This window comes from Symsagittifera roscoffensis, chromosome 2, assembly GCF_963678635.1.
Source record: "Symsagittifera roscoffensis chromosome 2, txSymRosc1.1, whole genome shotgun sequence".
Classification (NCBI taxonomy): domain Eukaryota; kingdom Metazoa; phylum Xenacoelomorpha; order Acoela; family Convolutidae; genus Symsagittifera; species Symsagittifera roscoffensis.
The window spans coordinates 33,694,976-33,716,938 of NC_087063.1; the positions used below are offsets into that span (position 1 = coordinate 33,694,976).

General features: G+C 33.8%; 1 protein-coding gene across 9 annotated transcripts in view; it reads right to left on the bottom strand.

The window, feature by feature from the left end:
* Positions 1–3,184: 3,184 nt before the first annotated feature.
* The window catches only part of LOC134838924 (phosphatidylinositol-binding clathrin assembly protein LAP-like), a 28,627-nt gene continuing 9,848 nt past the window's right edge, over positions 3,185–21,963 (bottom strand). For 5 of the 9 annotated variants that reach the window (XM_063854249.1, XM_063854248.1, XM_063854247.1 and 2 more), the window contains 5 exons: positions 21,533–21,614; positions 11,889–12,083; positions 11,129–11,227; positions 6,523–6,766; positions 3,185–4,153 (listed from right to left, as the gene is read on the bottom strand). In XM_063854249.1, coding sequence (XP_063710319.1) covers positions 4,108–4,153; positions 6,523–6,766; positions 11,129–11,227; positions 11,889–12,083; positions 21,533–21,614 — 666 coding nt within the window. In that variant the 3' untranslated portion in view covers positions 3,185–4,107. The remainder of the gene's footprint in view (positions 4,154–6,522; positions 6,767–11,128; positions 11,228–11,888; positions 12,084–21,532; positions 21,615–21,963) is intronic. The other 4 variants (XM_063854253.1, XM_063854251.1, XM_063854246.1 and 1 more) reach the window with 3 other exon arrangements.

Sequence of the window (21,963 nt, forward strand, 5' to 3'; positions counted from 1 at the left end):
TATAAAAACTTCGCAAAATATATTGATATGTAAACTTTAAAACACGTTCAGTTTAGTTTATTGCACTGGTGCACAAAACATACAGCGTTTTTTGGGTTTATTTAATGAATGAAACGCATCAATGGTGCTGACTAATTAACAAATCGAATGTTAAAGCACAAGCTATTAAACAGCCAGCGCAGCTTGTTCAAAGAGTGCCACCAAAAATGCTTGATAGTTGCGACTTAGATTGACAAAAAGTGTTGAGAATTCCTATTAATGAATTTCAGTACAAAATTTCATAAGGATAAAATTTTACTTTCGGAAAAAATGTCAAATAGTTAGAAAATTTTTGTAAATCAATTTAATAACATAGCACAAATTGTTGGAAAAGAGTCAAGGCACACAAGTAAACAGAAAAGAAATACGGATTTATTCTTTTTGAAAAACTCAACCTTCTAATTCCAAAGAAGAATTGATGACCTTAAGGCTCTTTTAATCTACAGAACAGTTTATGTTTGACACTTTCTTTGAAACAGAGGCAAAACGGAGCTTTGCACCACTTGCGATACAACACAAAAATAAAAATTAGAATAAGAAATAGAAAAAATGAAAAGCGTTGAAAAACAAGAATGAAGGTTTTCGTAACTGACTAAAAAAACTCTTGGGGACTTTTGGATGTAGCTGTTTTGATTAATTCTTTATAGTGATGTGAGATGAAATAGGTATTTTTCAAAAATGTACTTCACCAAATGAAGGGTGAAAAATTATGAGAAATACATACACAAAAAACTTTGCTAACAAAAATTAAAGAAACACCGCTTCTACAGGAAAAATTCTCTCAAGCAGTTCATTCAATTGAACCTGCATCTCAGAATTGACACACTAGTTCATAAGACATGTCAAAAATCTCCTAAAATCTCTTCAAAAACTTGACTTTCGTAAATCAATAACTTTTCTCTGCAAAAAGAAGGTCGTTGCCGCGTTAGCAGAGAAAATTTCCAAAACTAATTTTCTCGATTGACCAGTTAACCTAAAAATTGACACTGTAGTTTTCGAGAAAAGTCAAACTTTTTCCGAAAAAGCAAGCAAGTCATTTAAAAATATATATTAAAAATATATACATCCGGCAAGTACGCCGACGAAAGTTGGGACAAAATCCATGAAGCCGAAAAAAAACCATTCATTTCAGAAAAAGTAACAAACATTTCACCCAGTGTTAAACTTGAATTTTCATGACATCTAGCTTGTCAGCAGGATAGCAGCAATTGATTCACCTGATTTTGTTAAGCTAGTTAATAACCCGAAAAAATCTTGGTTTCGATTTGATAACGATTGCTAATCGCAAGAGTAATAAAATTAACCAATTTTGAGAAAAGTGGATCTATAGATAAAATTTTCATTTCGCTTGGAAAATTGGTAATGAATTCCATTTTCGAAACTAGAAATTGATCACGTTTTTCGTGACTATTACATCTTCGCTGTTCGATAGTGGAGTTTTCTTTCCCTTTAACGAAAGAAAAAGCTGAGCTGAAATAGAAATCAGAAGTGAAACCGCGAAAAAGCAAATTTGAGCCCGAACAAATTTAGGGCTTTTCCTAAAAGAAAACAAAAAAATTATCGCAGTCTTTATAAACCTGAGGTATGCACATCGATTCTTAATAACGTTTGGCGTTTGAAAAATAACCTATACAGGCTAACACGAGTAATATAAAAACAATTGCCACAAACCAGTAAAATCTAAACTCAAAGCTGTTTTTTTTTCAAAGAATCAATGCATCAAAACCCAATCAAACCGTACCGTAAAATAATTCACTATATTCTAAACAATGCCAATGACTAGTTGGATTATTATATTACTTCTAAAAAACTGTATATTATTTAAAAAATTGATCTTGCTATATCGCCATAATTCGCCAAAAATCATTCAGCCAGAAGTTTCAAAGAAAAATTTTTTAAACTTTTAATTTTTGAACTAACTTTTTAAATGTTTCCCAAAATTTTCAGTTTTAAAAAACTAGGTTATTAGGATATTAATATTCCGTGGAAAATCGAAAAGTTAAAATGCACCTGAATCAAAATTCAACGTGTTTATTAGCTTTTTTTTCTTAGCGTAGTGAGAAGTTTGTTCAGTTTTTCTGATAGCCGAATAATTTTTTTTTCTTGAAAATACAATTTGACGCAAGTGGATTAATAGGATAGTATTCCGCTAGAAATCTGAAAACTTCAGCAACTCGAAAGTAAACTCAATCTTTGTTGTGTCATTTTTTTGTTATTGTAGAGAGCAATTTGACTTCCATTTGCAATTTGATGCCAAATCAGAACCGAAAAATTAAATTTTGATTGGAATATTTTGCCACAGAGGCGAAGTTGCACTTCGCATACCTAAGCAAAAATATGACCGATAACACTACTGAGAAAACTGAATGCGTAAAACTTTGAGTCTACAAAGTTTTTCAAGTGGCGCACGCCAAGTATGAGTCTACATAAATGCTAAGTGACGCGAGCCAATTATGACGCATTAGCCGTCAATTTGAAAAAAAAAATTTACCAACTAATATGTCTCAATTCATAAAGCGGACGCATTTTGACTGCTATACGAAAAAGTTCATTAAAAACATCCGACCCTGCCCAGGTTCGAACCCTCTTAATTTGTTGCGGGTCTTCTTCCCTACCTCTACGCTACAGATCCATACATGAAGCTGAAGTGCTATTTGTAAAATAATATTATGTGTTAATATACTTAGCATTGGCTGTACTTAATAACTGGTTATTGATTAAAATGAACACTAATATTTGATCCTTATGCTATGCTTGTGTAATGACACTAATAGAAAATACGACTTAAATTTAAAAAAGTGCTATTTTTTTGAGTTTATTAAAATCGAACATGTTTTTAGAAACTTACGCGCTGTATATTGTTTTTTTTCAGTTTAGGACCTAGGAAACTGAATTGAGCCGTCCTAAAAAATCCTATCAACTTTGATATTATGAAAAGTTTTCTATGACAGATTCCTCCAGTTTAACTATTCTCCAGGTAATAAAATATACGCATAGTGAGTCATTGAGCAATATTTGATTGGTAAATTTATGACCTCACGAGGATTCGAACCTTTACTTTTTGTTGAAATATTTGACGCAGAAGAAAAATCGTTACCACGAAGCAGTTAACCTCTGCATTGTATTTTATTCAGTACGTAAAAAATGAGTTTATCTAAAAATTTAATTATAGATTGATTGCGACATATGCGGTCGAATAGATGCTAAGCGACACTAAAATTCACTAACATAATATTATTATTTCTATTTCATTTACAAATTCGATCAATGCAACTTAAATACATCTCAATCCAAATCAAACTACGCTGTATCTACTGCGTGATTAGCATACATGTTCCCCTTGTGTGCTTTCAATCAAAATTACAGAACATAAAAACCCTCCCTTAGGCCAAAAATCACGCTAGTTGGAAAATAAGGCAAGCAAATATTAGGAGATTGGACAAACTATAATTTCTGATGATTCAGGTTATCGGAAAAAATACCCTGATACTGTTTGAAAACCCAGAAACAAGTAAGCCTTTCACATTTGACAGATTTAAATATAAATTTTTCAATTTTGAACAGTTTAGCACTATTTATGTATACGCAGACGCATGTGCACGACAGCTATAAACTGGATACACTAATGAATTGCAATAATGGGTACACGGTAAATTCTTGCAGTTTCAATATTCACAAAACAAATCTTTTCAGTGAAAAACCCTTTGCTCTTATCTTTAACTAATTTGTATCTCCAAAATCTGAGCTAATTATGCTCGAGACACGTATAAAAACATTCACCACAATTAAAGTACTGAAAAAAGTACCATAGAGTACAAAAAGCCACAAAAAAGTTGTAATGGCTGGGTATTAACCGAAAAGATCGCAATTAACTCTTGACCTGGCCAGCATAGGAGTTACAACGCCACTGGTCCATCTGATTTCTAAGAAGTCTACTGAGAGATAACTGGGTATTGCGTTTGATAGATTGTTCAGTAGCAAGTTACTGGGTGGTGTCATACAGGAATACTTCATGCCATTCTCTTCATACTGTTAGGATCATTTTGGTGGTGAGTCACTCTGGCACCATCACCAAGCTGTCTGCTGGGGCTGTGAAGGTCGATGGCTAGGAGACCTAAAACACCAGCACTTAACAGATTCGAAAACAGTTAAGAACTCAAAACTAAAACACTAATACCAAAAGAGCAGTAGAACCAAAACCAACTAAAAATCTCTCAGCTCAAAGACTAGACACATTGCCTAAATAATGAGAAGTTAAACAATGAGTCCTCCATCATCTCAAAAAATAATTTTGTCAACTTTTTTTTAGCCCAAAGCACAACATTGCACACTTACAAACTTATGCATTAACTTTCAAATAGTTAGCATGCCCAAATCTTTTGTATATTAGGAATGCTAACTGGTACACAAAAATTGTTGTTAAGTTTCCTTTAAAAAGCTACTGATTGTTCCGATCACTCGAAGGTTGGAAAGGAAATTAAGATTCGAGTCAATTTTCTTCCAGCTAATTTTGACTACCTCAAGGAAAGCTCGTAGGGGGTAAATTGGTATCATATTAAAGCCCTTTTGGCCGAGATTTGGATTCTAAAATGAAAGTTTTACACAAAGGCGAAGCAGAGCTTCGCACAACTTGCGATTAAAAAATGTGTCAAAAAATAGGAAAAATAGGAAATGTGTCAGATAGGAAAAATATCAGTTTGACTCCAACTGACGTTTAATACCTGCCTGCTAAGCAGAAGACACGCGATTAAACTATTGCTGAAAAAACTAATTCAGACATTTTATCAGATAAGACGCAAGCACCGAACCAAATAAGACTGAACAAACAACACAAATCACCTAAAAAACTCAAAAAAATCTAAAAACATCAAATCAATTCAAAATCTTTTATTCTTCTAGTTCAAACAAAAAATTGCTATAAAACAATTGAATAAAAAAAAAGCAACAAAGAAAAAGACGCTGGCTTAGAGCAAACAAAACAATGAAATTGAACTACTATTGATATAAAAAATCAGAAATGCGCGTCATTGAACGATTTTTTTTTTAAAAAAAGATTGAGTCCGATAACTTATCAATATTAACTGGATGTGAAAAAAATAAATAGAAAGTGAAAAAAAAATAGAAAGAACATGACAACAAAAAACGCCAAAAGGAATTAAAAAAGTTATTTCAATACTGTTTTAATGCATTGAAACTACGTAAAAATAAGAAATAATACAAGTGTATCAGAAAAATTAGCAGACACAACTGGATTTGACAGTATAACAACAGAATCGTCTAGCGATTTTGAACAAAATTACCGAAACTTTTGAGTTGTACAATTCTGATTTGATAGGACTTCAGGCTTGCCTGGTCTTTATTTTCTAAATGAAACGGCTAAACGGAAAAAATAATAGGTTCGAAACAAAGAGAAAAAAAATTCAAAAATCAAATATTGAAAAACTCAAAGAAAAACTGAACAAAAATGTGCAAAAAATAATGAGCTATTTTATCTGCACTAAAAAGAATGCTATAAGTACAATCCATTGTACAAACAAAAACAACAAATCTTTGAACCAACTTTGTTACTTGAAATGAGAAAAAAATTTTAAGTCAAAAAAATTCTGAAAAGTATTCCAAAAATGAATCACTCCCATATAATACCAAAGAAAGTTATTCGAAAAAAAAACATTAGGAATATAAACTGACAGAATTGAAGACGACCGATATCAAAGCCGAAAATGTACCAAAAAATTTGGAATCAGCGTGGTAACAGTTACAAGGTTAATTAATTTAAGTTACTATGAAGCAAGTTGAAACACGTGTAACATTTTTACGTGCGTGACCAAATTTATTTACGGGAAAAAAGTCTAGTACCCGATTGCAATACCCTTACTTATCGCAAGGGTAAAAAAAATTCTAAGGGTGAGAAAAAATGGTCTGATAATTATCGACTTTCAGACTAAATTAGACCAAATTTGTTGAAAAGCTGACCTCATCGATTTAATTTTACTACAAATTGATCATTATTTTTGGTATTATTTTGTCTCATTTGTTTCTCATTTTTACATATTCTTGCTAGATTGAACAAAATTGCTCTTTATCACCAAAACTATCACCAATCGCATGCGCTAGTAGGCTGTTTTTAGTACTTTACAATATTCCAGACGACATTACAGACCATCGCCGAAGTTTTGTGGGAAACTCGAAACGTCGTAAACTAATGGAAAAATGTCGCGCTGTAAATCGTCGGCATTTGCAGCAGCTGCTGAAGATAAAATTTTATTTATTTTAAAATTTGAAAAATGAATTCAATTATCTATCCATTGAAAACATATTCAAGAAAATCGGGTTTTACGAAACACCCTGTAATTTTAACATAATCCCTCGCTAATTTCTACGAAATTGGATTTGTTGATCTGAGAAATTACTTGAACGTCGAACTACTCACGCGAAAACAGGTAAGTTCGTTAATTAATATAATCAAACGTTAAATTCACAAACTTTGTGTTGAGGCTAGTAGCTAAATTGGCCAAAGCCGAGTCCAGATCCTTGCCTAGTCCGGGATCAGTGTGTTTACTCTGGGCTGTCCCCATTGCCTTTTGAGTTCCCATGGGTGAGAGGGCGGGTGATCCACCCATGCCCATTGGACTAGCTCTACCTCCTAACATATTCTGCTGTTGTGGGTGTGATTGCTGTCCTCCTATGGGCGTCGGCTGTAGCATGTCTCCAAACACATTCGAACTCCCTTAGAAAAAAAAGATAATTTTAACTGATATAAAGAAACCTTCTTTTACTTCTCATTAACGTTCAAAACGTTGACTGAACTATTCAAATGACTATGCTCAACACAGTTAAGCATCAATTAAAAAACTAAGGTTTCATAAGAACTTCCATCAAAAAAGCCTTTGCTACTATCTAATAATTATTTCACTTTTCTTGAGATTGAATTAATGCCAGCATAATCCATTTAATAAGCCATTTGATACTAAATCGCTCGCCAAAAAAATTGGAGCACAGAATTAACGCCGAAGCAAATTTATGCGAGTTAGGTGAAAAGTTGAACTTAATAATCACAGCGTTTACTTGTGCACCGCTGAGTCTAAAAGTAAAATCTAATTTTGAATCTCTCAGTCAAGCGCAACTTTTGTGGTCAAGCGCAACTTTTGCGCCAAATGAACTTTATCCAAAAGCGTAAAGTCGATACTTAAATACGTGAAATTTGACTTCAAATGTATGCTTTTACACTGATGCGATTTTGTTTTTCGCAAACAAACGCAAAAAACGGCAAACGTGATATCAAAACAGAAAAAATGCACACAGCCGACAGACAGTTCGAAAAGCGCCAACGAACTCAGGAAAACCGAAAAAAGATAAACCTTTGTTAACGTTCAAATTTCGGAGAAAATCTAAATCGTGTTGAAGTATTACAAGGTCTTTGATTTATTTTAAGAAAATGTTTGGCTCGCGTTCATTAAATGCAAGTGTTAAAAAATTGCCAGACCAGTTAACAGAATGACGTAATAATGAATCAATTTGGAATCCAAAACTCATAGAATCAATTTTTTCCTGAGCTAGAACAAAAAATTTTAAACTAAGTTTCATGGCAGTTTTCTTTTCATTTTTTGTATCAAAGTTTGGCGCATTGTATAAGGCTGTCTTGATGAGATAACGTAAATAAAAACTTCAATTATCTATTTACTGACCTACCAGCAAATATTAAAATGCAGAAGGTAAGGCATAATTTTCAATTTAGCCAACTGACACTTGGGAAAGTAATGAACAAAAAGGAACAAAAAACTGACTTATTTTTTAAAAAATTTTTGACACTTTCGAAATTTAAAGAAAAATTTATATAACCTTAAAGCTCTTGGAGTTTCACGAACAAATTATGATAAGTGCTTTTCTGATAAAAATAACCCATCGCCTTTTAAAAAACATTGAATCAATATATAAAATTTTCGCTGAGAGATCGGATAAGTGAATTCCATTTTCGAAAATGAAGTCGACCACGTTTTGGTGACCTTTTTATTTTTAATGTTCGATAGTGGAGTTTACTTTCCCTTTAATAAAGTAAATGAAGTTTACTTTTAATAAATGAAACTTATAGAAATCAAATGTCAAACCGCGAAACATCAAAATTAAGCGTGAACAAATTTTCTGACTTTTTCCTGAAAACAACAAAAATATCATCAAGACCTATATAAGAGTACTCACTACTTTCATTACTTTTCAAAAAGATAACAAGGTGTTAAAAAATGGAAACTTACGAAGTCCATACTTGATTCTCCATCAAAATTGAGAAGCAGCTTAAGCCCAGATACCCTCAACATTGCTGGTAGAAATCTTGCTCTCAGATATGGTAGGGCAATTCGAAAAATAAAAAGCAAAAAATGAGTCAAAAATGCCCCCTTCTGAGTTTCGAACGCTGTCAAGTACACTAAAAAGAGATCAGCAGAATATGCGGCACACAGGGGAGTAGTCGGTCTTCCAAAAAAAAGCACCTATCTTTGCGACTTAGGTTGGAAAAAATGGCCTTGTAGTATCACACTATATAGACAAATGAAAAGTCAAAAAGCAAAAGATCGAATTTGACGTGATCAAATTCTAGGATTTATTCCAGAAAAAATCAGAACCCAAATAAGAGTTCAATTTGGGCTTGATGGTGCTTTCATTCTTTTCAATTTCACATGGTTCATTGACACTTGAAACTTCACTTCCTTTTCAAGTTTCCAATAATTCATTGACACTTGAAAAGGAAAATGATTTTTTTTTGGTATATCTTATGGAATGATAGATTTAGGAAAATTTATGTTTTTAACAGTTCGGAATCGCTTTATCGAGCCAATAAATCTGAGAATTAAATTCCATGTTCGAAATAAGAAGTCGATCACACTATCATTTTAACAAAAATATTGAACTGAAATCAAAACGTCAAACCACGTAAAAATATCAAATTTGCGCCTGAACAAACTGTTGGATTCTTATTGAAAAAAAACATAGCCAACAGACAGTTTGAAAAAATTCAATGAACAAGTAAACAGAAAAAGAATACTGACGTGTTTATCTAAAAAATCTCAACTTTCGAATTTCCAAGAAAAAAAGATTGCATTAAAGCTACTCGAACTTTATGATTAGCACTTCTTAAATAAATTTAACCCAATTTGAGAAAACTGGTTTAATAAGTATAATTTTCATTCCACTGGGAATTCTGAAAATTAAATTCCACTTTCGAAACTAGAAGTCGAACACGGTTTTGTGACCTTTACAATTTTGCTGTTCGATAGTGGAGTTTGCCTTCCTTTTCATAAAGGAAATGAACTTCAAACAACCAAAAATCAAACCGCAAAAAAAATAAACTTGAGCCGAACTTTTCCGCAAAAAAAAACGAAAAAAAAATCATCGCGACCTATACAAGAGTCTGAACTACGTTCATCGACTATTACAAACACACCGTCGCAAAAAACAGGTCATTTACTATTCAGATAATTCAGTCAGAGTCAAAAGTCTAAGCAACGTAAAGTATTCTGAACCGTTTATCTCCACGTAAAAATTTATGAACAGAATCAACCCGTTTCCATTGATATCAGTCAGTTTTTTCAGAATTTTGAATTAGATTTAACACTAAATCAAAATATTCTATTACCACACTCCACTTCGCCATTTAGACGAAGTTTATCACGAAGTTGAACACACAGCAGCCTTAACCTCAAAAGGGGCGGTGGTTAGAAGAACATCATGATCTGTGCTCGTCAGCTGAAGATGATGCAAAAAATTTCAGGCCAGAAAAACAACTCAAGAAACTGCAAGTTCTTAAACCGTGTTCAAACACTTATAAATTGGCATAAAATATAATTTACTTAAAGGGGACCCATTTTTTGCGTGAAAAAAAACAGTATTTTTGATTTGGAGCTCTTAAAAAGACATATTTTTCTTAAGTTGGGGATTTAAATCTTATGGTACAAAAATTCCGGTGGGATTCATTCAGAACACCCCCAAAATGGAGGGGTCAATATTCTGATTTTCTGGGGGCGGGGGTTATCTATGGAGAAGTAGATTTCTGTTGCGGCAGGGTTGCAAAGTTTAAAACAGAGCTTGTTTAAAACACGTTTAAAACAACGCGAATTTCAGCGTTTTAAACAACGACTCATGATTGGTCAATATTTCAACGCTTTGAGCGCGCCATACAATTGAGTTAATGTAATTGGCTTCGCATTTAAGATCAAAGCTAATGATGATACGTGCAAATATGGCTACTGGTCGTAAAAGAGATGCAATTTGGAGCGAGTTTACTCAATCACCCGATGGCCGTGCAAAATGCAATCATTGTTACAAAGAAATGGCTGGGTTGGTTGCAAGAATGAAGAAGCATTTTAACGATGAACACGCTCTGGCACCTCGTGGCAATGCACCCTATCAGTTCCAAGCAACGGAAACAAAGCACCGTGGACCCACTTTTTACCAAAACAACACCTGAGCAGAAAAGGAAGCTCGATTTATCTATTGCTCGTTACTTCTATTCTTCGAACACACCATTTAGAGACGTTGAAAACGAAGAACTCCAAGACATGATCAAAGCTTTACATCCCGGTTATCCTCCTCCAAATAGAGCACACATTGATGGTAATTTACTCAATTCTGTCAACTCCGATTTTCGGAAAACCACTGCAGAAAGGCTAACGGGTCAACTCGTTTCTTTATCAGTCGCCTGTTGGACGAATGTCAACAATGAGTCTATATTGGGTTTCTGTATCCAAGACTATCAGAAAACTTATATTGTTTCTATCAAAGACGCGAGTGACAAAAACCATATTTCCGAATTTTTCTGTGAAAATGCGCAAATTGTGAACGACAAAGGTTTTCGACAAAGGGCTATATCCAAGACGACCTTCGAAACCGTCTTGGCATGGAAAAACTAACTTTCATAAAACGTGTGCTGAGCAGCTAATTTTTGTTAATTACGAATGCTTTTTTTGTTTTAAACGTGTTTAAAACGTTTTTTTTTTAGTCAGAATCATATTTTTTTGCAACCCTGTGTTGCGGATGTGCCGACAATTAAGTAGTGCAGAGTACATTTTTTTCTCGCTCGAATAACAACTCTTAAACGCACATTTTTTCGTACCGTATGAAGTTGAGTTAGTTCCAAAAGCAGCTTCGAAGTTGACTGTTTGTTGAGCAGGAGGAGCATAGGCAGGTTGATAGGATGTACCTAAACAGCAAAAGTATATAATTCTAGACTGGATAAACTGGAGTTCAACGATCGCTGACAAGCTATCGCAGGAATGACTGACATGCCCAATGCAATACTACCTTTTTGCATATAGTTTCATCTAAATTAGCAACCCATAACAATAAACCGTATTGACAGCGAAAATCAAAGCGCGCAAATTCCAACTAAACTAACCCAGCTATAACTATTACATATTAACATCAGTTCTACGACAACAATTTCTATTATTTTTTCTCTATGTTCCGTTAGATTATTCGATATCATTTACGATATACACAATATACACGATATCATTTACGTCATAAACAAAACGGCACCGATAAATAACAATCAATTCTGAAGACGCTCAGCAAAAGCGCTTTTTTAAACTCAGTGCACGCAGAAGGCACAATTCTTAAACAAAAACATTTAAACAGTATGCGTCATGTAACGGCAATTCAAGAAAATTGGTCTAGAAAGCAAGATCAAACGTTCTAGATGGATTTTGATGACTTTCTGAAACATGCATTTCATGAAAGCAATCTATCTTTAGTCACGCTTCTGTTTTCTTGCGATCGTCTCAGACCTCATTCATCAGATCTCTACGCTATCTATCAACAGTTACATCGTGCACAACGTAACACAGTTCACGTTCATGCACCTTTCTCATCCTGTGCACTGTCACTGTTCACGGCGACCGATGTTGTATCATGTTTCGCTTCCATGCTAATATTCGCACTGCCGAAGTCCAAAGTTCCCAACTCATTCTCGATGTCGATCGAGTAATTGGGGCCGAAATTGTTAGTAATGGAAGACGCTTTGACATTGTCAGCTGCAGGCATGTCTGAAGTTCCTTCTAAGGCGGCCACAAATTCATATTCGTTATCTTTAAATTCTGTCGGATCTCTGGAAACCCAAATCTAACCCCTGGACTTGCTTTAAGGTAAAGAAAGCTTAACTCAATCGGAGATGCGATAGGTTTATCAACTTTTTCTGTAAATCATAGTCACATCCATGGCGTTTAATGACCAAAAACAGCGCATATCGATACTCGCCATAACGACATAACTAATTTTTTTTACAGATAATGCTCTTGGTAGTTAAATGGTTAACAAGAAAAAACACTTCAGCCTTATATATTCCTCACTTTCTTTGAAAATCGGACAACAACACAGACAACATAGCCTTGGGGGAAATCAATAAGCTGAAGGAGAACTAACCACGTTTCGAACATTTTTCAGTTTGAATTATAACAGAAAGCCTAAGTCAAGCCGGAAATAACCAAGATTGATCGCGATCCAATACTTTTTCTTGAAAAAAAAAACGAAAATAAATAAACACAACTGAAATAAGTGTGTTCAGTTTGTTCACTGACACTTAAAAACTCAGATGAAAAGATAATCCTTGAAAGAACATCGGCTTTGAAAAATTCATTTGGAGAAATCGGGATTTCGGAGATAATTGTATATCTCCAGCAGCAAAATGACTGTCCTAAACCACATCTACAGCCCCATCCTGCTTCCTTAATGACCCGAACAAGTAGGAATGAACTTGCTTCAATGTGGCCGATATAGCTCATGCTGTTTAAAGGCACCAGATAGATACTAAACTGTTCAGAAACTTAGCACTAAAATATGCGACTTTACTCGGCCAAAAACTGCGTTTTTACATAACACAAGCTCTCCTAGCACAAGCACATCGAAGAAAAACAAGAGCCTTTTTTATGTTGTTGTTGTTTTTTTTGGAGCTCGTTCATAACTGATTTGAGGGACGAAGACGTCCTGTTCGACCTTTTTTTAGGTGCGCACGGATATCAAAGTCATTATATTTACAGTACCAATATCCGATTTTAATAGAACATTGACGGTCCAGAAATTCAACTGATTGATATTTTGCATAAAATGGGCAGGTAATTGCAAACAGACTATTCTTAAAATTAAAACAAAGTCAGTAGTTTGTTATGAATGTTCCGACAAAAAATAAACTACGATAAACAATTTACAGAAACCGGAACATTTTAGTGAATTATCGGTTATTTTTCAGGCAGTGAAAGGAGATGAACTAGATTTAAAAAAACTGCAAAACTGGGGTAATCATAGCTAAAATGACGTTAAAATCATAAAATAAGATAGGATTTCATCGCGCAAACATGTTTGTCTATTTCTCGAAAATAATAGCCTGAAAAACAGAGAATTTTCTCTGACACAATTTTTTTTGAAGTCCGAATCTCGAATACTATGGCTTAAAATTGACACTATTCTTGACACCTTATGAACTTTCTTTAAATGACCTAAAATCAATACGCATCTCTCAGGAATATAAGGACTGCTATTAGCAAACTGCTAATAATTGTCGGAAAAAAAGATGGTTCAGATTCTATTCGAAGAGTTTTAAACATTGATATATAACCTTCCAGCAATTTTGCAATCAAAATAACCTCTGTTCAGAAAACCACAAAGAATATTACTTGCCTTGAAAAAATAAGAAAAAAGCGATTAACAAACATTTCATTTTTTTTATTTGCTAAAAAGTAACACAATATATAGAAAATCGTGAACTATCTAAAGCTAAAAAAAACATAACAGCCAGTTCGAGAAAGGTCAAGGAAATAAAATAGCATAAGAGACGAATATTTTTTAAAACTTTGAGTTGCAAAGAAAACAATATTTAACTTTAAGCTCTTTGAAAATCAAGAAAAATCTTTAGTTGATACTTTTTTGATATTTTAACGCATTTTGAAAAAAATGGATCAATATGTAAACCTGTTTCTCCACTGTGAAATCTAAAAATTATAATTCTCGTTCGAAAGTAGAAGTCGATTACGCTATTTTTGGCGCCGTTTCTGGTTTCGTAATCGATGAATGTGATTTGCTCTCTTTGTAAAAAATGAATCAATTAGACCTGAAAAGAAATCAAAATGTCAGATCAAATTTTCGGTTGATTAAATTTTAGACTTTTTGCTGAAAAACATCACGACCTGTATAAGTATCTTACAATTCCATTTTATGATGTTCGTAAGAAAATTAACCTCATGTTGCAAAACAAGATGTTCACATAGACGCGAAGGGGAGCTTCGCACATATTGCGATGCAACAAAAAACCGAAAACGCAAAAAAACGAAAAAATCAGATTTATCAAAGTTAATAAAGCTAGTTATGAAAAATATAGCCAAACCAACAGTTGAAAAAGAGGCAATGAACGTAAGTGAACAGAAAAAAACTGCTGGCTTGTTTTGTGAAAAATCTCAACTTTCAAATTTCAATGAAAAAAATAGATGCACTTAAAGCTCTTAGAGTTTCTTATGAATTTCAGTTCTTTTTTGATAAAATAAACTTAATTTGAGAACACTGGATCAATAGATAATTTTTTTTTATTTCGCTGGGAAATCTGAAAATTAAATTCCACTTTCGAAACTAGAAGTACCTGAGCAGAAACCGTTTCAGCCGAAAAAAGACAAAAATTATTTTGAAATGTTCGAGTCCCCTCACCCCTCAAAACACCCACGCAACGCACAATAAACAATTTCTTCGGTTATAAAACGACGCAATGTAAGACCAATTAGCGAATAAAATATAGGCCGAAACCATTTGGGCAGAATACATTTTCAAAGCGAAAAAAAAACAAAAAAAGAAAGAAAATATACGAAGTCAAGGTTAGTAAATTTACAAGCAGCAGACGTAAACCAAAACACTGAAAGTGACTTCAATTTAAATTTCTTACAGAAAAAATTTCCGAAGTGGCAGCTAAACCGAGAAAACATAAGCAGACAAATAAAGAGCGGACAATTTTCTGAAACAGAAAATTTCCCGAGTGAAAGAAAAAACAATCAGTCAAATTCGACCCCACGACATTTGCCGTCCTAGGCGTATTCATTACTACTATTCTGTGAACAAACTTAGTCAAGGCAAAAAAAGCTACAACCCGGTTGCAATACCTGATTACAGAAGGTATGAAACCACTGGAAAAGATTTTTGAAGAAAAAATCTCAGTACCCGATTGCAAATACAAAAACGAAACGATATAACAAAAAGTGAAAAAAGGAAGAACATAGCCAACAGACAGTTGGAAAAAAATCATGAAAGCAAAAAACAAAAAAATTGGCTTTTTTTTGAAAAAACTGCAAATTTTGAAGTTCAAACAAAAAAAGGCCTGAAAGCTCTTTGATATTTAAAGCTATTTCCGATAATTTTACTAACTGGAGCTTTTTTGATAAAATTAATCCAATTTCTGAAATCTTGATTATTAGAAAAAATTTTACACTGCAGGAAAATTTAAGAAAACTAGCGTTTAACGCACTCCGGTGCTTCGAAAATTTAACAACTCATATCTCGAACCTACAAAATTTTGAGAAGTCTTATTTGGAGGCAAGCTTCGCAACCCCTAAGAGCACTCTGACAGCCACCAACTACAGGGTTAAGAATTTCAAATTTTGAAAAGAAAATTAAATCTCATTTTTCTGAAAATTTTTTGAAAAAATCACAAAAAACGTTAAGATCTCGAAAAGTACAAATAATTCAGCATTCGTAATTGAAGGCAAAACTCTCAACTACTGTGAGTACCCTAAAAAGCCTCAGTAAAGTGATGGGAACATGCGAAATTTTTTTTATATCTAAGGTCTTTGAAAACTTTTAACAAAAGACATAACACAAATGGAAACAAAAGACATAAAAAATGGAAACATGAAACTAAGAGCATTTGAGTAGTCGCAGTTGGACGCAAGTTTTGCAAATTAAAACTCCTGAGAGTATCCTCAGAAAGCAACCACATGGTTGGGAATCTAAAATCTTGTGAAGTTTTTAAATTATAAGTTTTCTGAAAAATTTTTCGAAAAATCATAAAACACGCCATATCTCGAAAACTACAAGGAATTGAGCAGACATATTTGGAGAAAAGAATCACAATCCCTGAGAATACACTGGCAGCAACCATTTACAGGGTTAGGAACTACAAATTTTATGATCAACTTTTTAATTTGAGTTAACTGAAAATTTTCTGGAAAATCACAAAAATCGTCATATCTCGTGAACCAAACAGACTTGAGCATTCATAATTGCCAGCTCTGACAGCATCCCACTATTGGGTTGCTTATTTAAAACTAAGTGAAAGCACTTAAATTCAGAACGGAAACAATCTTAACCATTGCAATATACGATATAGCTTAAGCCTGCAAAAAATCTTCCGTTAAACATGAAAAAATAATATGTTGAAAAAGCTTAAACATGACGAGATACTGAAGCCTGCATTTAAATATATAACATTGTTGGATGCAAAAATTTTGAGACTTTAGTTATATTTTAAAAATTCCTTTAGCTACTTTCCCGTTGATTTTGGTGGAGCAATTGCTTTACATGAAATGTTCAACTATTCCTTCGCTTGCATATGATAAAAAAATTGGCGGGATAATTTTAATATCTGTTCACGCTAGATGCGGTAAACTGTTGCACATTAGTTCTAACTCAACTTTTTAACATTGACCTCAAGAATTAGCTATGACAGCAACAAACGACGATTAATTTTTGTGCAATTCTTTGCAGATATCAAGGTCCACCTGTTACCAAAAACTAAAAAAGATACGTGAAGGAAAACCCCTTGATCGAAAAAAGGGAAGTGAAAGACCTTGAAAAATAGCAGGTAATTTGTTGAAAAAAACTGCCTCAATAGCTTAAAGAAATCCGTGTATTTCTGCCTAGAAAATTGCGCTAAGACTTAAATGTACACAAAACCACGGTTCAGCGTACATTAAAAAAAATAACATTTTGAAGAAAATCCCAAGAAGAACCCTGGGAATAACCACCATCTATGAGGAAAAACAAATCAATTTTGCAGAAAATTGGAAAAATTATGGCTTCGAGGATGTGTGGATAAACGATGAAAGCATATTCCAGATGCACAGAAACAAACTGGAGTCTAGTGTTCAAAAAATGGCAACAAACCGACAATTTCAGCTCCCAAATTTCGAAAGTGATGGTGTGGGGAGCAATTTCAGTCCGAGGATTCTATCTTAAAACAGTCGATGGCCCAGGAAATATTCATGAGCCTAAATATTGTCATATCCTGGGGGAATTTTTTCCGTACGCTGACGCACTTTTCCCAGAGGGCTGGATCTTGCAGCAAGACGGTGCTCGCCCACACACGTCAAATTTTACTAAAAACTAGAATGAGGACAATCATGTCCAAATTTTGCAATGGCCGCCAAACTCAGCTGACCTATCACCCATTGAAAAGGTTTGGAGCATTCTCAAAAATGCTGTGGAAGAAAAATCACCAACAAATATCGAAGAGTTGAGGAGATATATAATCGAATGCTAAGATGAAGTGACTGCGCAAATGAGGTTAAATTTAATGAAGTCAATTCCAAGCAGACTTTTAAAAGTTATTCGTTGCCATGGAAAGCAAATCCCTGCCTAGTCATATTTGGTTGAAGCCATTTTTCTTGCCTATTCTTTGTTATATTATATGTTTCTTTATGATTTGCCATTTATAAGAAAATTTAAGTTATTCCAGCCTCATTTTTTTTGCATCGAACTACAGATTACGTTTTTCCGCACCAATTCAACTTTCACAATTGGAGAGTGCATTTTGCCTTAAAACATTTTAACCTCTGATATGAAGATGCTACTGAACATGTTAAATCAAAATATATGGCATCTTCCGATATCAATTACCCAACCCACATATTCAAAAACTGCGCCCAAGCACTGATTATCAGAGGCTTCGATATTCCTATTTTTGCATAAAACAGTTAAGAAAAAATCTCTCATGCAACTTATATTGGAAAAATGGCCGGCAACTATAATATAAATTCTCACTTGGACGAAAAATAGCCAATAGACAGTTTTTAGAAGTGATAGTGAAATCAATTCTTCGTTGAGGGCGAGGAGGCAACGTTACCCAGCCTGGAAAAATAACAGTTTTTTTTTCATCATGGTCAAATCAATTCTCCTTTTAGAACGGAATAGCTCGTATGTTGGTCCTTTCCATCGAAATAACAAGTACGAATGAAGTGATAGAGCGATATTTGCATTTCTAGTTCAGATTCACGTTATTTCTTCATTTACACAATTTTAATTTTCTTGTAGAAAAACAAAACAATGAGCCCAAAACCTTATAGATTGATACTCAAATATTCTGCTTCTTACTGCAATGAACGTTTTTAGTAATGAGAAAGAATCGTGGGTATTCTCATGATGGACGGACTAAATGATGGAAAACTTTCAATTTCAGAATCAAAGACGTTCTTATTTGCTTAATGGTCAAAATTAGCAGAACATAGCCAACAGACAGTTGGAAAAGAGTCAATGAATGTAATAAAAAAAACAATACGGATTTAATTTTTTGAAACTACTCTTCGAATTTCAAGGGAAAAAAAGATGACCTTTAAACCTCTTTGAATTTCTGAAAAATTTATAATTGACACTTTTTTGATAACATTAACCCAATTTGAGAAGGTAAAACTTTTATTTCGATCACGTTTTTGGCGACTTTTACTATTTTGCTGTTCGATAGTGGAGTTTGCTTTCCTTTAACCAAGGAAATGAACTGAACTTACAAAGAATCAAAAGTCAAGCCGCGAAAAAGTAAATTTGAGCCTGAACAAAACAACTTTTCCTGAAAAAATTATAGCAGTACGGTAATGCTTTGCTGTACAATTCGTGCATATATAATAAATTTTGGTTTCGCACTTCTATCGTTCTTATACCGGTATCCTTAAAGTGCAAATATTCGTTTAACTCCCGTTGGATCAGACAATATTTGAAAAATCATGTATCTGCTGATTCTGCAATCGCTCATTTGTAATTCCAATGGACTCGATTTATTTGCTTCTTGTCTTTAGTGGCTCCTTTTTGAATACTCAATTCTGATTGGCTGACATAAGTTTTCTAACATCATAGAAGACTCCAAGAATTACTCTAGTTTTATAGAAAGCAAAGCTTTTTGAATTTCAAGAATATAGTTTGATTGACATTTTTTACTGTTCTCATTTGAGATAAAGACGCTTAAATGTAAGAAAAAAGTTACAAACAAAAAACTGAAATCCACTTTCAATTTGAAAAACTTGTTTGTACGGGACTCGCACACAGACCTAAAATCACTTGTCTTAACGACTGGACCATGACACCTTGTTTTCTTAGACATCAATCAGCAAAGAATATCAATAGATCATACGCTGTGCAACTAACACATTGCACTTTGGTAGGAAAACAGTTCACTGACAGTATAACATTGCGCTGGCAACCTTGCTTGAGTAAAATTAGATCAAAATGTAACTTTTCAATTTGCTTTTGTCAAAACTGAAAGCCATACTTCATTATGCCCGCCGTTTATATTTTTTGAAAGTTGAGAGCAACACTTGACTTGATTTTACACAAAAATAATTGCTAAAAAATTGACAAGAAAACGTAAGAAAAAGTAAAAATTCACTTCATTCGTTGTCTCTAAAAGCAAAAACTTAACAACCTATTCAAGTACTAATACTACGATCAATGACACTTAAGAGAAGATCTGTTGTTGATTTTTAGCATATTCTTAACGAAGGTGTACAATTTCTAGCACCTGAAACATGCCTTGTATAATAGAACAGAATTCGATAAATTCGCGCCCCTTACCAATGTTGAGGGGCGGATTATCCTCTCAGGCAGGGATTTGACCCCCTCTCCAATCAAAGGGTCACTCTTTGGCATTTTTTAAAACACAGGCGAATTAGAGCTTTGCACCACTTGCGATAGAAAAACCAATGACTCTCACGAAATGCAGATGAACCAACAAACCGAACAAAAAACTCAAACAATCCAAAATTCTCAAAAAAAATCCAACAATTTGCAAAAACATCCGAAATCTTCGAACTTAAATAACTGCACCTTTAGAAAATTTACGAAAAGAAACAAAGCAAAACATCGTGCTACATGCAAAAAACTCATACATAACAGGACATATTAACCGACAAATATAGATGAAAGCCGTAGAAAAAATATCGAAAATTTGATCTACCAAATTTTCCTAAATTTGTCTTGAATAAAAATCCCTTTCATTAAAGTATGCCAAGAAGAACGAAAATTGAATGTTAAACAAGCATCGACAAAAAACTTACAAAGATGCGAAGCTTCGTTATGCAAACACTAGCGAGAACACAAGAAGCAGCTTTATAAAGTGCAATAAGAAAAAGTAGCCTCGAATAGCAAAAAATTTGGCTAGGTCCGAGTTTCAAACCTGCGAGCTAAATATTACATACTAACCAATCAGCCACGGAAGCTTAAAAGGTACCAAACACAAGACACAAATAAAGAAGAGAACAGATGCTATGGAATTTTAAATGATGAATGGATGAATTTTAAATGATGAATTTTAAATGATGAATGGACACTTTAAATGAACACTTTTATTTGCGAGTTAGGTCAGAAAAAAAGTTGGTAACAGTACACTAAGCTGAACGCTAGCGTAATAAAACGGTAACATATCCGACCATTCTTGAGCAGACAAGTTGCGCCGAAAAAACTGTCTTAATAGAAAAACTTTAAAACTCAAAACTTTTTTTAAGTCCCCCCTCAAAACATTTAAATAAAAAATTTTTTGGTCCTGATACCTCTCAAAAAGTACAAAAAAGAGAAAAATGATGTACTGAAATCAGAGTTGGTTAATTTGTGACTCACATAAAAAAAATCGAATAAAACGGGTATTTGAAACGCATACATGTTCAAATATTGCCTGTTCTCCACCTTTCTGTTCGTTGACTAAAGTAGTGGACCAAAATTGCGCTCATCCTGTGATGAAAATTATTTACGTTTTAAAAAGTCAAGTACCCGACTGCAATACCCTTGCCTAGCAAGGATAGTGACACCCACTTTCAGCGATCAACTCCAAAATTTTTCTAAATGCGCCAATGTATACTAGTTATGAAGGGAAGTTCGCGCCAAAAAGCGGCGCAGAAACTTTTGTCAAAATAAGGTTTTTATAGTTCTCGGAGCGCTCGGAAAATCAATTTCTTAAAAAGTTGACAAAATTATCGAAATATTTTGGAAAACCTGCCCCCGTTGAGGAAATCCTAGATCAGCCCCTGCCTGTTTATACATCAAATATAAATTATCCTAGATGCCAATCAATCTAATTACCCAGACCGCAGATCAAATTTGACTTGATATCAACTTCATAAGTTCCCTCTATATTGTTAAATGGTGTTATAACCAGAAAAAGTATGAACAAGCACACAGTTTTCTTTTTCGGCTTTTTTTTCATACTCGTTAAATCTATCTTAAAACTTGACCTCAATTGACGACGACAATTTTACCAAAAGATAATGCGATGACTCACCATTAGTCTGCCACATACTGCCACTGACAGTGCCTCCGAACATACTGCCTCCAGAGGGGGGCACAACTGCTGCAGAGGTGCTCTGAAACAAACAATTAACAGATCATTCACATTAACACACATCTCGTTTTTACCCAAGCATGTAAATTGAAAATAATTACTTAGTCAAACACACAGAACTTTTAACTCAGCAATTACACCGGCATTATTCTGGCGCCAAAGCTCATTTTGAATGATGGAAGAAAATTAAGGAATACTATAAAATGAATTATCAAAATATTACTCAATGAGCGTTAATAATAATTCGTAACTTGTTTGCTGAAATTATTGAATCCTTTTTTACCATTGTAACAATCAAACGGAACGAATGTGTACAGCGTATTGATTGGAAGCTGAGTTACGAACTCGAAAACAATTTAAAAAAATGTTTT